This window comes from Myxocyprinus asiaticus, chromosome 35 (assembly GCF_019703515.2).
Source record: "Myxocyprinus asiaticus isolate MX2 ecotype Aquarium Trade chromosome 35, UBuf_Myxa_2, whole genome shotgun sequence".
Taxonomy (NCBI): domain Eukaryota; kingdom Metazoa; phylum Chordata; class Actinopteri; order Cypriniformes; family Catostomidae; genus Myxocyprinus; species Myxocyprinus asiaticus.
The window spans coordinates 19,016,449-19,034,322 of record NC_059378.1 but is presented as its reverse complement, the minus strand read 5'-3'; the positions used below and the strand labels follow the sequence as shown (position 1 = coordinate 19,034,322).

Here is a 17,874-nt window from a genome sequence, read left to right as displayed (position 1 = left end):
TAATCCCCTATATATATGAATTGGCTACAATGCTGTACTGTGGGGGCCATTCTGGTGCAGTACGGCTGCCGTCATATCATCCAGGAGGATGCTGCACACTGGTGGTGGTTGAGGAGTTTTCCAAAACACTTTGTAAAGCACTTTGAGTGTCTAGAAAAGTGCTATATAAATGTAAGGAATTATTATATAATTTATTTATTATTAAAGTTTTAATTGGACCTCAGCGTAAAAGAATTATGATATGACCCCATTTAAAGAGAAGACAAAAACATGGCAATGTTGGATCCTAGTGGTCATTTCTACAGTATGTAACAAAGCAAAATCACTGATATTCAAAGGACTCTCAAAAGATCTCACCTTTGCATCATGTATTCCAGAGAGCTCCTCAAAGGTCTTTTCCCCAACCATGACTGCAGCCAGGTTTGCAGTGTAACTCGACAAAACCAGCAAACAAAAAATGGCCCACAGGTTCATCAGGAAACGTCCAGTCCAGCACTTGGGCGTCTTACTGGAGACTGTGCGACCAAAGAGTATGGCGTAGCAGAGGTTAAGGGCTGAGGAGTAAGAGAAGACCTTCACACGGTTACGTCCATGCGGTGTCATGCCAAAGGGACTTTTCCATTCGTAGAGGGTGAGGAAGAGTGCTGTAATGTGCAATGCCACAAAGATGCCCATCCACATGGACCAATGCAAAGGCCACATGAAGGCTCCGATGGGTGCGGCCGTGTCTTTACTCCGTACCAGTATTCCCAAACTCGTGGAAAAGAATGGACTGGTGAAGTCTATCACTTTACTACGCGCTGAGTTGATGCTGAAGCTGGTAACAGCCATATCAGCCACTCCACTCAGCAGGTCACCCACCAACCCTGTCCACTGGCCACCCTTGAGTGCCCCGTATTTACCGTCCCCCACTATGTACAGGTCAAACTCGAAGTTCATGTCCTCTGCCAGTTTCTCCAGCAGATCAATACAATATCCATAGCAACACTTGCTGTAATCTGGTGGCAAGAAACTGTTGTTACCTTGTGCCCGCTCGGCATATAAGTGGTCCAGGGTTTCCGAGCTGTTGGTTCCTGCATCCAGACAGTATTGCCCTGCGGGGCAGTTCCCATCCTCATCTACCTCTCGAGTGAACACAAATGGGTGTTCCACTAGTGTGACCACACGTACACGGCTTCCCGACACTGGAAAGCCCGCCCGCCATCTCTGTCCCTCCCTGCCCATTTGGCCCTCCGTGCGTTGACGGGGGGACAAGTCCTGCCACAATCCCTGCTCCTCTACATCCAACTTACCACCTTCCCAGCTGCCCACCGTCACCCACGTGGGCTGACCAACGGCATCACGGCGCAAGCTCCAAATGTGGAACCTCTGAGAGGTGAGTACACGAGAGAGGTTACGCTGAACGATGACAGAACCCGTCAGCCCAACAAAGGATGTGTTGGAGAGGAACCTGAGGGTGAGAGAAGACAAAAGTCAGCACGAAAAAGTTCTGGACCACATTGAGGCTTATACTAGCCAAGACAACCCACTTAGATAGGAAGAGGCAATTTCAGAGACAAGAAAACAATGCAGAATCTAAAATTCAGCTTGTGAATATTTCATTTACTTGCTACTATGTCCCATAAACAAAACTCTGAAGGGCGAAATGACTAAAAAGTTGCACCACTTTTGAATGTGGTATTTCAACACTTGAGTCCTGCATCTTATTCACTAACCACCCGCAGTCTAGTTTAAGCAGGGGCAATCAGTGCTAAAATAGCGCTGTGTCTTGATTATTTAAACTAAGTCATTGTCATTCATTTCCGCGCATACACGCCTCCTTTCATTCACAAAATGTTGTGCTATTTGCCTGGTGCAATAAACATCATGCTATTATGGCTTCAAGAAAAGGCGGTAAACTAAATGTTATTGCAAAGAGATGTTTGTGTAAATCTTCTATTGATAATGAGAGCAGTAATTCATCAAATAATCATCAAATGATTTAGAAGGGCGTTATAACCTGACACATATCCAGACAGGCACTTTTGTCACGTTAAAGAGATGATTCAGCAATCTGGATCACAGTAGTGGAGTGATACTGTACAGTCCCGGCAGGTGTGCCAGATCGCAGTTGTAGCTACACCCTCCATAACAGAGCACTGAAAACCAGTCCGCAAGATCTGAATTGCACTCTGCATTTTGTGTTCACACTTTTATCAGACGCAATTCATTCTTTGTGAATTCCCCGCTGAGTTTCTGTCAAAGATTTGATTCCACTTAAATAAATCAAATCAATCTATCAACCTGATACCTTTTAAAAATAACTTTCCACAATGAAAAAAGTGGTAACCTGCAATTTGGACCTCAAGGATATATTTCTACTTGATCTAATCCATAAAAATTACTTTTGTTGGTGTATTCAAATTTGTCAGGTTAAAAAAAAATTTTTTTCAACAGGATTCAACATGGCGGCAAGCTGAACGCATGCATTCTGTTTCAGCTTCCACACAATTAGGCAAATAATAAATCAATAACAGCCTCACTGTGTTTAATATAGACCAGCTCTGCACCTAAGTTGTCTCCAAAATCTCTAAAACACAATGATATCGCACACAACCAAGAAAAAACTGGGAAATCAAGGATGATTCTAGCTAGCATGTTAAGCAAAAGCAAAGCAGCTAATGTTAATGAGAGCAAAATATGGAAGGCAACTTTATAAACACCATCTTTAGTATGAGGGAAGATGTATCATCAAAATTCAAGGGGATCCTCTTGGCTTAATATCAATATCAACTTATCAATAAGTTTGCCAACAGGATGACAGCTGCAGGAACAACAAATAAAAAATGTTGAGGATCAGGCATAAATGTTGCAGTATACTGTGGCAATTCTTAACCAATAGGTGAATCTGCTTCGCACTAAATTGGAGGATCAAAAAAAATGAAGCCATTGCAATAACTTCCTTCTCACTAATCAACTGGAAGACGCTGAGGGTTTGGATATGATAAACTTTTTAGAACAATTGCTGTCTTAAGTTTTGGGAGCGATCTGCTTCCTAACCACATACAGGGCTGAAGAGATCGCAACTTGGCCAGGATCCTCATTATATGCTTCTTTGCTACAAAGAATATTCAAAACTGTTTGAATCAAAGGGAAGGCAATATACGGCAAATAAGAAGTGGATATTCTTTCAGGATATTGGGAGAGAGACACACGCTAACGCTAAAGTTCCCTATCTGTCACTCACTCGACGTTGGTGTCGATGTAGTGACACTAGGGGTCACTCTTGGGAGCCAGAGACACCTCTGGTCTTTGATAAAAGGCCAATGAAAATTGGCGAGTGGTATTTGCATGCCACTCCCCCGAACATACGGGTATAAAAGGAACTGGTATGCAACCACTCATTCAGATTTTCTCTTCGGAGCCGAACGGTCGTGCTCACTGAGCTGAATACTACTGTTCATTCACCTCTGCTGGATCTGACGGCGCATTTCAGCGGCTTCTCCCTCCTCTGCACTGGTGCACTGCAGAGAATGCCCCTGGGCGCTTCGGCAGAAAAACTAGAGAGTATATTTTCTGAAAGAGCATTTTTCCCCTCTAAAAGAGTATATATTTCTCTAAAAGAGCGCACACATGGAACGTCTTTTTAAAGACGCGTCTTTTTAAAGATGTTCTTCCAATTGTGTGTTATTCCTGGTTGTGCTCGTTATCTCTCACCTTCTAACGGTCACGATCACTGTCTTTCATGTCTGGGCACTGCTCACGCGGAGACAGCGTTCGTGGATGGTCATGTTCTCATTGCGAGAATATGTCCATGGCAACGTTGCGGTCGCGGCTCGCCTTCGTAAGAAAGCGAGCCACCCCAGAGGCTCCCGCCTTGGTCCTTTTACCCACGGGTTTGAGGCCAGCGTGGCTAGCACTGGGGGCGATTTGGGGATCCCAATGTGACCGCCTCCGCCGGGTATCCCCCCACGGACCTCCCATTCCCCAGCACGCTCATCTGCCCCGATCGGGCTTCCGGGTGAGTCCGCCGGCTCGTCTCACGGCGAGTTCGACCTCTTATTCGGAGCCCGCGAAAGTAATGAGCTCTCGAGCACAGCATCGGAGAGCGGGCTCGTCCAGTCGGAAGCCTCAGCTGGGCTCCTCCCTTCGGGGTCGATCGCCCAGTCACAGGCTGACGCGGAGATGACGACATGCTTTCCCGGGCAGCCGCGAGCGTCGGTTAGAGTGGATTTCACCGCTCTTCCCTGAACCCTCGCGGCTCGGTGATTGGTTCCTGGGCTCGCAGTGCCGCTCAAAGCCACGCCCCGCCCCCGTTCCTTTCTTCCCGGAAGTGCATGAAGAGCTGACAAGGTCATGGGAGGCACTTTTTACTGCCCGGTCCCGATCTTTTCAGCTTCCCCGCTCTCACTACCCTCGATGGTGGGGTGGCCAAGGGTTATTCGGCAATCCCCCGGTGGATAAAGGCACTCGTGGTGCACCTATGCCCGCAGAGCGCCGCCACCTGGCGTGGGTGCCCAAAGCCCCCGTCCAAGGCCTGTAGGTTTATGTCGTCTCTGACGGCCAAGGCCTACGGTGCCGCCGGACAAGCTGCCTCCACCCTGCACGCCATGGCTCTCCTGCAAGTCCGCCAAGGCGCTAAAGGAACTGCACGAGGGTAGTTCAGCCCCAGGATTGATGCAGGAACTGTGCTCGGCGACCGACCTCACTCTCCGAGCGACGGAGGTTACGGCGCGGTCTCTCGGGTGGACGATGGCCACACTAGTGGTCCAGGAGTGCCACCTTTAGCTCAACCTGGTCGAGATGGGTGAGGCCGACAAGACAAGATTCCTTGCTGCCCCCATTTCCCAGGCGGGCCTATTCGGCGACACCGTCAAGGACTTTGCCCAGCAGTTCTCGATGGTAGAGCAGTAGATGGATGCTAGCCGGCATATCCTGCCCCGGCGCGGCTCAAGATCCCGCACCCCATCTACTCATCGCCAAGGGCGTCCCCCTGCGGTGACTGCACCGGCTCCGCCGCAGCCCGCCCCTTCGGCCCGGCCCCGGCGTGGAGCCCACCGCAGGAAGCAGACGCCACCCGTCTCGCAGCCGCCCAGAACCCGTGTAAAGCTTCAAAGCGCCCTTGAGACGGGCGACCCAGGGACAACGAAACCTGCTGCTCTGGAGCTGGTAAGCAGATCTTCATCTTTTTGTTACCTTTTACATTTAATTGCGCTGCATGCCCAAGTGGCTGCAGTACTCAAGAGCTCATCAAGAGTGGTTTCCTTGTTCCCTGGGTCACGTATCCGGTGTGTACGGCTGGCATCATGACCACCGTCCACCACTCCATTTGGCAGGTTGGCGCTCCAGCGGCGGTCTCCCACCCTGAGCGCCCAGCTGTGGCACAAATCCACCCCCGATGTGACAGTCTCCATGGGTCACGAGGACAGACCTCTTCCTCCCCCATCCCAGGCTGTTCCGGGGGTGGTCACAAGGAGCCAGGTAAGTGCTTTGATGTCCTCGGACTCAGCATGGCCACGACATGGTGTGGCACCTCGAGCTCCACCCCGCCGCGAGGCCCCACCTGCCGGTACATCCGATGACGTTGTCCCTTTGGTCCCCCTTGCGCGGAACTTGGACGCATGGCTTGCACCTTCCAATCCGTCACGAGGGCTGGTCCGGACTGTCCGACTCGGCTGCGCAATTCACTTCGCTGGGCACCCGCCATGGTTCAGCGGTGTCCACTTCACCTTGGTGAAAGACGAAAACGCTGCTACCTTGCGTGGAGATCGCTACCCTCCTACGGAAGGACGCAATAGAACCTGTCCCTCCAGCCGAGATGAAGAAAGGGTTTTACAGCCCCTAATTCATTGTACCTGATAAAAGGCGGTGGGTTGCGGCCAATCTTGGACCTGCGAGTACTGAACCGGGCTTTACACAGACTCCCGTTCAAGATGCTGATGCAAAGACGCATTCTAGCGAGCGTCCGGCATCAACATTGGTTCGCAGCGGTAGACCTGAAGGATGCGTACTTTCACGTCTCGATCCATCCTCGACACAGACCCTTCATGCAGTTCACGTTCGAGGGTCAGGCGTATCAGTACAAAGTCCTCCCTTTCGGCCTGTCCCTGTCTCCTCGCGTCTTTACGAAGATCGCAGAGGCTGCCCTTGCCCCGTTAAGGGAGGTGGGCATTCGTGTTCTCAACTATCTTGATGACTGGCTAATCTTAGCTCACTCTCGAGACGTGTTGTGCGCACACAGGGACCTGGTGCTCTCACACCTCAGCCGACTAGGGCTTCGGGTCAACTGGGAAAAGAGCAAGCTCCTCCCGGTTCAGAGCATCTCTTTCTCGGTTTGGAGTTGGACTCAGTCTCCTTGACGGCGCGCCTTACGAACGATCGCGCCCAATTGGTGCTGGCCTGTTTGAAGGCGTTCAAACAGAAAACAGCGGTTCCACTGAAACTTTTTCAGAGGCTCCTGGGGCATATGGCATCCTCGGCGGTGGCCACCCCGCTCGGGTTGATGCATAAGAGGCCGCTTCAGCACTGGCTCCAGACTCGAGTCCCGAGACGGGCATGGCGCCACGGGACACCACGTGGCCATTACGTCGGTCTGTCACCGTCTTTTCAGCCCTTGGACCGACCTCTCATTTCTACGAGCAGGTGTTCCTCTAGAACTGGTCCCCAGGCGCGTCGTGGTCACTACAGACGCCTCCAAAATGGGCTGGGGCGCTGTTTGCAACAGGCACGCAGCCACCGGCCTCTGGACGGGTCCGCGGCTGTGTTGGCACATTAACTGCCTCGAGTTGTTGGCAATTCTGCTCACCCTGCGGAGGTTTCGGCCATTGATCCAGGGCAAGCACGTGTTAGTTCAGACAGACAACACGACAATGGTAGCATATGTCAACCGCCAAGGTGGTTTGCGCTCTCGTTGTATGTCACAACTCGCCCGCGTCTCCTCCTCTGGAGTCAGCAGGACCTCAAGTCGCTGCAAGCCACTCACATCCCGGGTAACCTCAACACTACGGCGGACACGCCGTCACAACAGGTTACCCTCAGGGGAGAGTGGAGACTCCACCTTCAGGTGCAAGGTCAGGGAGGACGAGCAGAAGGTCATCCTGGTAAGCACCCTACTGGCCCGCCCAGATGTGGTGCTCAGACCTCACGCTCCTCGCGACAGCTCCCCCCTGGCAAAATTCCCCTGAGGAAGGACCTTCTTTCTCAGGGAAGGGGCACCATCCGGCACCCGTGCCCAGACCTCTGGAATCTCCATGTCTGGCCCCTGGACAGGGCGCGGAAGACCTAAGCTGTCTCCCACCTGTGATGGTAGACACGATCACTCAGGCTAGGGCTCCCTCTACGAGGTGCCTGTATGCCTTTTAGTGGCGTCTGTTCGCTAAGTGGTGTTCTTCCCATCGGGAAGACCCCCAGAGATGCGCAGTCAGATCAGTGCTTTCCTTCCTGCAAGAGAGGTTGGAAGGGAGGCTGTCCCCTTCCACCTTGAAGGTGGACATTGCTGCCATAGCAGCACACCACGACGCAGTCGATGGTAAGTCCTTAGGGAAGCATGATCTGATCATCAGGTTCCTAAGAGGCGCCAGGAGGCTGAATCCCTCCAGGCCGCGCCTCGTTCCCTCAGCGGACCTCTGTATTTCTTCAGGGTCTACAGACAGCCCCCTTTGAGCCTTTGCAGTCAGCCGAGCTTAAGGCACTCTCCTTGAAGACTGCCCTCCTGACTGCGCTCACTTCCATCAAGAGGGTAGGTGACCTGCAAGCGTTCTCTGTCAGCAAAACATGCCTGGAGTTTGGTCTAGGTTACTCTCACGTGATCCTGAGACCCTGACCGGGCTATGTGCCCAAGGTTCCCACCAACCCTTTAGGGACTAGGTGGTGAACCTGCAAGTGCTGCCCTAGGAGGAGGCAGACCCAGCCCTGTCGTCGCTGTGTCCGGTGCGTGCTTTACGCATCTATTTAGATCGCACGCAGTGCTTTAGAATCTCTGAGCAGCTCTTTGTCTGCTTTTGGTGCACAGCGGAAAGGAAGCGCTGTCTCCAAGCAGAGGATCGCCCACTGGCTTGTTGACGCCATAACTATGGCATATCTTGCCCAAAACATGCTGCCCCTGGTAGGGCTATGAGCCCATTCTACCCGTGGTGTAGCGGCTTCTTGGGCCTTGGCCAGAGGTGCCTCTCTAACAGACATTTGCAGAGCAGCGGGCTGGGCAATACCCAACACCTTTGCAAGGTTCTACAACCTCCGGGTGGAACCGGTTTCGTCCCAGGTAGTGGCATGCAACTTAAGCGGATAAGCCCGGGATAGCTGGCCGGGTGTATCGCTTGCACATAGCGCCTTCCACCTCCTTTTGAGCTGAAGACGTGCGCTGTTAATTCCCAGTAGTGTTCACAAAATTTGTTCCCTGGTTGACTTCCTCCGAGCCCTGTGGCAGTCGAGTTTTCGGAGAGACTCGCTGCCGGCCCAGTACACGCGCTAACTAAGAGCCCGGTTCTGGGGTAGGTGCTCCGCATATGGCGGTTCCCTTAAGGCTAACCCCATGCAATCTATATCTTCCGCTAATTTGTTTCCCTGCTGGCAAACTGCGTCTTCCTTGGGCAGAGCCCCTGTGCCCCAGTCACCATGTTGTAGTATCTCCTCCCCCATTGGGCAGGATCTACCTTGAAGGCTCTCCACATGGTTGGAAAGACCATGTGACGTATTCTTCCACTTAAATATCCCCCCCCCCCTCTCTTGGGGCGAGGTTTGGTCTCCGCGGTGTCCTCCCCTTGGGAGGGACACCCCCCGACTAGACCTGGCGGCCCAGTCGGATAATCCCCCTTCTTTTTTAGGGAGTGGAAAAAGAGAAGGGGAAAAGAGGCCACGACTGGGTTAAGCCTGTCTCTAACTTTGGGTAGTTGACTTGTCCCCAAAAAGGGCCGTTCGACACTCATAACTGTGTTGGGGGAGGTTACGTATCGACCTGGTGTGCTGGCTATGAGGCACACAGAAGTCTGTCCACCACACACCACCAGTTCACGTAACACAGTTCAGCCTTGTGGCGTTTTGTATAGGGACCCCTAGTGTCACTACATTGACACCAACGTCGAGTGAGTGACAGATAGGGAACGTCATGGTTACTGGTGTAACCTCCATTCCCTGAAGGAGGGAACGAGACGTTGGTCCCTCCTGCCACAACGCTGAACTACCCGCTGAAATGGCCGGACCTTATATCGGCTCCTCAGCGTAAAACCTGAATGAGTGGTTGCATACCAGCTCCTTTTATACCCATATGTTCAGGGGAGTGGCATGCAAATACCACTCGCCAATTTTCATTGGCCTTTTATCAAAGACCAGAAGTGTCTCCGGCTCCCAAGAGTGACCCCTAGTGTCACTACATAGACACCAACGTCTCGTTCCCTCCATCAGGGAACGGAGGTTACACCAGTAACCATGACGTTTTTCAGCCTTATTCTCCCCAAATTCTAGGGGTCAGGACTTTAATTCATAAATCTGTCCCTATCCAAATATCACACACCATATCGGATACAAAAGGAAGCTACTGGATTATTCAAGGCTCCATCTTCAATGAAAGTATGAAAATGGTAAATTTTTATGGCCCTAATTCAGACTGCCCATGCTTTTTTTTTTTTTTAAATCTTTTTGTTTGGGCAAAATATTAATAACTGGAGATTTCAACAGCACAATTTCGCTCAAACTTGCCCGCTCCACAGGCTTAGATACCGCTCATTCACAAAGAAGGAAAAAAACTAATTGTTTTAATGAAAGAACTCAATTTATGTAACCTGTGGAGGAAACTAAATCATAATTAAAAGAGTATATTCATGTTATTCTATGGTAACGAAGGAACACTCTTTTATTGATTACTTTCTTATCTCAAACTGTCTGTTTCCAAAGGTGTCAGCCGTCAATATGACTCTATCGTCATTTCAGATCACGGATATGTTTCTCTTAACTATGAGGCAAGAAATAAGAAAACTGAAATATTTCTGTGGCAATTAAATCCAAAATGGCTGAGCGATTCAGACTTCTTAAAGTTTATTGTAAAACAGATAAACTATAATTTTAAAGAGAACACAGATGGGACATCATCCACAAGATGAAAAGCATTCAAAGCATGCATTTGAGGACAGATAATTGGCTTTACCAGTTCAAAAACCAATAAACTCAATTTGGAATTACAATCTGTGGAACAAAAAATTAAACATGCAGAGGGGGAGGCCTATTCAGATAAATTAGGTGCTATTCATCAAAAGTTATTAAGGCTCAGAGCTCAATACAATGCTTTGTCCATGGTTAAAGCTGAAAATGGCTTTAAAAGGCAGAAACAGTCATTTTATGATCATGGTGAAAAAGCAGGGGAATTATTAGCATGGAGGATGAGAAAGCTATTAACAGCATTATAACTCCAAACAGTTAGAATGCTGTTAAATGGTTGAACCTTTAAAGATAAATAATACTTTTGCCTGATTTTATTAATCCTTATATGAGTCTGAATCTTATGATTCTATTGGCGACCAATCACGTCTCTTATATAAACTTTAGATTCCTCACTTATAGGAAGAAGATAAACCTTTTTAGATGATACTCTTGAAGAAGGTGAAATTTTATGTGGTAAGTCGGTGGGACCAGATGGGTAGACAGTCAATATATAGAAGCTTTTTAAAGACAAACTAGTAGGTCTTCTAAAGGAAATGTACGATGAGTCTTTTCAAAATGGCTATTTACCACCCATGCTAAGATGTGCTTTACGCCGATATTGAAACCTTACAAATCCCCTAATGAATGCTGGTCATTTAGGCCAATTTCTTTACTTAAAGGTGCTGTAAGTGATTTCAGTCATTCTACTTCCATGAGACTGAGCCGTTGAATTAACCACGCCCCCTCTTTCCAAAACCCTGCACTCCAAAGATAACAAATTAGCTTTATTGAGACCGACATCATGCAGAAAAGGTTGTTTAAAACAACAGCAGCAAAATAGCGCCCTCAACAGACAACTGTTGAACAACATGGCTTAAAAATGTCAGTAAGCCTCAATAATTTACTAAAACTACAATACTATGAGAAAGAGCAAAATGATTTACAGGTGAAAAGCATCAATGTCCGCGGTCCATGGACACATTTTTGTTTGCTGTTTACAAAATCTACGGCTGTCACAGAGACCGGTGAGATATCTCAGAACACTTATTTCATTAATATCTTCAAGGAAGTAGGAACATTTTTGCATACCTTTCCTTGAAAAAAACCTTTAACACTGATGCAAAGATAATAATAATAATAATAATAATTTGATTTATATAGCTCCTTTTAGTGAATAAGCATAAAGTGCCACACAAAACATCAAAAACACATACAATAAAACAAAACACATTCACAGTAATAAAAACAAGTCTATACAAATGAGTTTTTAAACAAGTCTTAATAACAGACACAGATTCAGCAGATCTAAAATCAAAGGGCAGGCTGTTCCATAATCATGGGGCCTTCACTACAAATGCTCTATCACCTTTAGTTTTGCCTCTGGATCTTGGAACAACCAACAGCTTGTAACAAGAAGATCTAAGAGGTCTAACTGTTTCATAAGGTCTTAAAAGTTCTGCTAAACATTCTGGTGACAACCCATGTAATGCCTTTAATAAAATCTTAAAATCAACCCTAAAATGAATTGGCAACCAATGCAAAAATCTAAAACTGGAGTAATATGGTGTCAGAAATGTCAGAAATCTAGCTGCAGCATTTTGCACTGATTGTAGTCATGCTAAAGTGTGTTGATTTAAAACTGAAAACAGCGCATTACAATAATCAAGGCGAGACAAAATAAAAGCCTGTATAAGCTTTTCTGTATCCTTGAAACTCAAGACATGTCAAACCCTGGAAATATTCCTTAACTGATCAAAACAAGACTTTTTTCAAAATTTTTATTGGTATCAAAATATACTCCTAAATGTTTTACCTCCTGCTGAATATTTGGGACCACCTGTCTAAGTGCTGACTCAATCTGATTTTTTTTAGAATCATGACCGATTATAGCAACCTCTGTTTTATCTGTATTTAACTGAAGATAATTACATGCCATCCAATTTTTTATATCTGCTATACTCTCTTGAAGAACATTTAAATTAGTAAGATCATTGGGATTCAATAACAAATACAATTGCAGGTCATCTGCATAGCAGTGAAAATGTATGTTGTATTTTAGAACCAAGTGTTAATATATATAGTGAAAACAATATTGGCCCTAACAGTGATCCTTGCGGAACATCACAATTAATTTTTGAAGAGGAGGACATCTCATCTCCAACAGACACTACAAATTTCCTATTTGTCAAGTAGGAAACAAACCAGTCTAAAGCCACCCCAGATATTCCCACCCATCTCTATCAAACGCTGCAGTTAAATCAAGCAACACTGAAATGGATCACTCTCCAGCATCCTCTGCCATCAATAAGTCATTGGTCACTCTAAGAATGGTCTAAGAAGTTTCTATACTGTGATTTTCTCTAAAACCGGACTGAAACTTTTCAAAAATCTTGTTATCTCCAATAGTTGCTTAGCTACAGCTTTTTCTAATATTTTATATATGAAATCATAGGCAAAATTTCCAGTGAATATCAAGGTTAAATTAACGATCTTGAATGATTCCGCCGTGACGGCATTAGACCATCTGTACTGATTTGATTCGGGACACATCATTTAATCTTTAAATATGGAATAATCCCATATTTTACGGGACAGGTGGCAACCCTAATTCCAGCGCTAATTGAATTAATTGATGGATTTGGAACTTTTTTGGGATACAATATTAATCATTCCAAATTATCTAAACTATCCCTGAATTCACAGGAAAGACTTCTGCCTAAGATCAGGCACCCTTTTATCAACGTAATTAATGGGTTCAAATACCTGGTCATAGAAATTACGCCCAAATAATAAACTCCTGAGTAGCTGCAAAGAATTGTCAGAATCAAAGAGAGAAGCATGGAGTGTGGACTCAAATATGTATCAGGGCCCAATGATTTGTCAATTAACACTACTGTAGATTTAAAATTACCCAATATATTGAAGTCAGAAGTTTACACACACCTTAGCCAAATACATTTAAACAACAATTTTCACAATTTCTGACATTTAATCGTAGAAAACATTCCCTGTCTTAGGTCAGTTAGGATCACTACTTTAAGAATGTGAAATGTCAGAATAATAGTAGAGAGAATGATTTATTTCAGCTTTTATTTCTTTCATCACATTCCCAGTGGGTCTGAAGTTTACATACACATTGTTAGTATTTGGTAGCATTGCCTTTAAATTGTTTAAATTCCAGTTGCTGGAATTTTGGCCCATTCCTCCAGACAGAACTGATGTAACTGTGTCAGGTTTGTAGGCTTCCTTGCTCGCACATGCTTTTTCAGTTCTGCCCACAAATTTTATATCAGATTGAGGTCAAGGCTTTGTGATGGCCACTCCAATATCTTGAATTTGTTGTCCTTAAGCCATTTTACCACAACTTCTGGAGGTATGCTTGAGGCCATTGTCCATTTGAAAGACCCATTTGCAACTGAGCTTTAACTTCCTGGCTGATGTCTTGAGATGTTGCTTCAATATGTCCACATAATTTTCCTTCCTCATGATACCATCTATTTTGTGAAGTGCACCAGTCCCTCCAGCAGCAAAGCACCCCCACAACATGATGCTGCCACCCTCATGCTTCACAGTTGGGATGGTGTTCTTCAGCTTGCAAGCCTCACCCTTTTTCCTCCAAACATAATGATGGTCATTATGGCCAAACAGTTCACTTTTTGTTTCATTAGATCAGAGGACATTTCTCCAAAAAGTAAGATCTTTGTCCCCATGTGCACTTGCAAACTGTAGTCTGGCTTTTTTATGGCGGTTTTGGAGCAGTGGCTTCTTCCTTGCTGAGAAGCCTTTAAGGTTATGTCGATATAGGACTTGTTTTACTATGGATATAGGTACTTGTCTACCTGTTTTATCCAGCATCTTCACAAGGTCCTTTGCTGTTGTTCTGGGATTGATTTGCACTTTTCGCACCAAACTACATTCATCTCTATGAGACAGAATGCGTCTCCTTCCCGAGCGATATGATGGCTGCGTAGTCCCATGGTGTTTATACTTGCGTACTATTGTTTGTACAGATGAACGTGGTACCTTCAGGCATTTGGAAATTGCCCCAAAGGATGAACCAGACTTGTGGAGGTCCTTTTCTGAGGTCTTGGCTTATTTCATTTGATTTTCCCAAGATGTCAAGCAAAGAGGCACTGAGTTTGAAGGTAGGCCTTTAAATACATCCACAGGTACACCTCAAATTGACTCCAGTTAGCCAATTAGCCTATCAGAAGCTAATTGTCTAATTGTCTAAAGGCTTGACATCATTTTCTGGAATTTTCCAAGCTGCTTAAAGGCACAGTTAACTTAGGCTATGTTCAGACTGCAGGCAAATTTGATTTTTTCTCAAATCAGATCTTTTCAGGCAGACTGTCTGCACTATTAATTGCAAGTGATCAAATCAGATTTGCACGTTCAGACATAACCAACCTATCTACATGGGTTGCTTTGGTAACGACGTAGGTGTACCCACATGACGATGCTTTCAAAACAGATGTGGGAAAAATGGAGGTGCATCATCTCACTCTCCAAATAAGCGCCCTGTCCAGTCATGGTGCAGAACTCCTCCGTCACACAAGAAAAACTCAGCGACGGAGGAGACTGGTAAATATTGTGATGTTCCATGCTGCAGTCACTAATTTTTTATGTCATCGTTGTGTGTCGCGTTAAGAGTGATGCAAAAGACCATTTGAAATCCGATTTGAGCAGCCAGAGTGTTCGGACTGAGACGCATCTGAAAAAATCTGATTTCAATCGCATTTGAAACCACCTCCCGATGTGGTTTAAATCAGATTCGGAAAAATCAGATTTCATGTGGTTTTTTGCTGTCCAGACTGTCAAAACTCATCTGGATACAATCTGGATATGCAAAAAATCTGATTTTTAGTGGCAGTCTGAACAAGGCCTTAGTGTATGTAAACTTCTGACCCATTGGAATTGTGATATAGTCAATTAAAGTGAAACAATCTGCCTGTAAACAATTGTTGGAAAAATTACTCATGTCATGTACAAAGTAGATGTCCTAAACGACTTGCCAAAACTATAGTTTGCTAATATTAAATCTGTGGAGTGGTTAAAAAATGTGTTTTAATTACTTCAACCTAAGTGTATGCAAACTTCTGACTTCAACTGTAATTGGATAATACTGTCTTGTATTACTCCGTAAATGACTAATAAGTTCAATCCTAATATTCTGAACCACTGCATCAAATGTCCATCACATAAGGGTACGTTATTCCACTGTATATAGGAGTGTGAGGAGATAAAGGCATTTTGGAAGAAAGTTTTAGAACTGATCTCTGATATCATTTCCAAACCCATTCCATTATCTCCTGAAATGTATGTTTTGGGCTTTTATCCCTGAAAGTCTGTCTTTGGCATGCTACCTAACTAAAATGATTGATATGCTTAGTTCTTGCAAGAAGAACACCCCTCTATTAAACATTGGTTGAAAGACTAATTGCATGAAAAAAAAAAAAACAATTTGCCTATGTTAATGCTGTGATATTTTGATGTATCTTAAAGATGGACAAAACTTGCAATAAAGAAATGTAAAAAAAAAAAAAAAAGAAAAGAAAAAAACGTCATAGTTACTTGTGTAACCTCCGTTCCCTGATGGAGGGAACGAGACGTTGTGTCGATGTAGTGACACTAGGGGTCACTCTTGGGAGCCCGAGACACCTCTGGTCTTTGATAAAAGGCCAATGAAAATTGGCAAGTGGTATTTGCATGCCACTCCCCCAGACATACGGGTATAAAAGGAGCTGGTATGCAACCACTCATTCAGGTTTTATGCTGAGGAGCCAATATAAGGTCCGGCCATTTCAGCGGGTAGTTCAGCGTTGTGGCAGGAGGGACACAACGTCTCGTTCCCTCCATCAGGGAACGGAGGTTACACAAGTAACCATGACGTTACCTATCTGTCACTCACTCGATGTTTTGTCGATGTAGTGACACTAGGGGTCCCTATACGAAATGCCACAATTGGCTGAACTGTGTTACGTGAACTGGCGGTGTGTGGTAAGCAGACTACTGTGTGCCTCCATAGCCAGCACACCAGGTCAACACGTAACCTCCCCCAACATAATTATGAGTGTTGAACGGCCCTTTTTGGGGACAAGTCGACTACCCAAGAGATAGAGACAGGCTTAACCCAGTCGTGGCCTCTTTTCCCCTTCTCTTTTTTCCACTCCCTAAAAAAGAAGGGGGATTATCCGACTGGGCCGCCAGGTCTAGTCGGTGGGTGTCCCTCCGAAGGGGATGGCACAGCGGAGACCACACCTCACCCAAAGAGAGGGGGGGATATTTAAGTGGAAGGATACATCACATGGTCTTTCCAACCATGTGGAGGGTCTTCAAAGTAGATCCTGCCCAATGGGGGAGGAGTTACTACAAATATGGAGACTGGGGCAGAAGGGCTTTGCCCAAGGAAGATGCAGTTTGCCAACAGGGAAACAAATTAGCGGAAGACATCTATTGCATGGGGTTAGCCTTTCAGGGAACCTCCACATGTGGAGCACCTACCCCAGAACAGGACTCTTAGTTAGCACGTGTACTGGGCCGGCAGCGAATCTCTACAAAAACTCGACTGCCACAGGGCTCGGAGGAAGTCAACCGGGGAACAAACTTGTGAACACTACTGGGAATTAATGCCGCACATCTTCAGCTCAAAAGGAGATGGAAGGCGCTATGTGCAAGCGATACACCCAGCCAGCAATCTCGGGCTTATCCGCTTGTGTTGCATGTCACTACCTGGGATGAAACCGGTTCCACCCGGAGGTTGTAGAACCAAAGGTGTTGGGTGTTGCCCAGCCCGCTGCTCTGCAAATGTCTGTTAGAAAGGCACCTCTGGCGCAAAGAAGTTCCGCGCAAGGAGGACCAAGGGGACAACGTCATCGGACGTACCGGCAGGTGGGGCCTCGTGGTGGGGTGGAGCTCGAGGTGCCACACCACGTCATGGCTGTGCTGACATCGAAGCACTTACCTGGCTCCTTGTGACCACCCTCGGAACAGCCTGGAACGGGGGAGGAAGAGGCCTATCCTCGTAACCTGTGGAGACTGCCACATCTGGGGCGGCTGTGTGCCACAGCTGGGCGCTCAGAGGCGGAAAGGCCACCGCTGGAGCGCCAATCCTGCAAGAAAAAACCTGTGGACGGTAGTCATGGTGACGACCATGCACACCGGGTATGTGACCCAGGGAGGAAGGAAGCCGCTCTTTTGATGAACTGTTGGGTACCGCAGCCACTTGGGCATGTGGCGAAATTAAACAAAAAGGCAACAAAAGATTTTCTGCCCGGCCCTCCACCGGGGGATGGAGTGGTCTTTTTACCAGCTCCAAGTGAGTGGGTTCCCTTGTCCCTGGGTCGCCCATCTCAGGGGCGCTTTGAGGACCTCCGTGGGTTCTTAGGCGCAAGCTGTGAGATGGATGGCGTCTGCTTCCTGCGGTGGGCTCCACGCCAGGGCCGGGCCGAAGGGTCGGGCTGCGATGGAGCCGGTGCAGTCACCGCAGGGGGACGCCCTTGGCGACGAGCAGACGGGGTGCGGGATTTTGAGCCGCGCCGGGGCAGGATGTGCCGGATTGCCTCCGTCTGCTGCTTCACCGCCGAGAACTGCTGGGAAAAGTCCTTGACAGTGTCGCCGAATAGGCCAGCCTGGGAAATGGGGACAGCAAGGAACCGTGTCTTGTCGGCCTTGCCCATCTCGACCAGGTTGAGCCAAAGTGGCGCTCCTGGACCACTAGTGTGGCCATCGTCCGCCCGAGAGACCACGCCATAACCTTTGTTG

At 47.0% G+C, this 17,874-nt stretch overlaps 1 protein-coding gene across 1 annotated transcript in view; it reads right to left on the bottom strand.

Moving 5' to 3' along the window:
* Nucleotides 1-17,874, bottom strand: part of LOC127426552 (glutamate receptor ionotropic, NMDA 3B-like) — a 142,739-nt gene that overhangs the window by 21,633 nt on the left and 103,232 nt on the right. Inside the window, exon 3 of the mRNA XM_051673432.1 lies at nt 358-1,450. Coding sequence (XP_051529392.1) covers nt 358-1,450 — 1,093 coding nt within the window. The remainder of the gene's footprint in view (nt 1-357; nt 1,451-17,874) is intronic.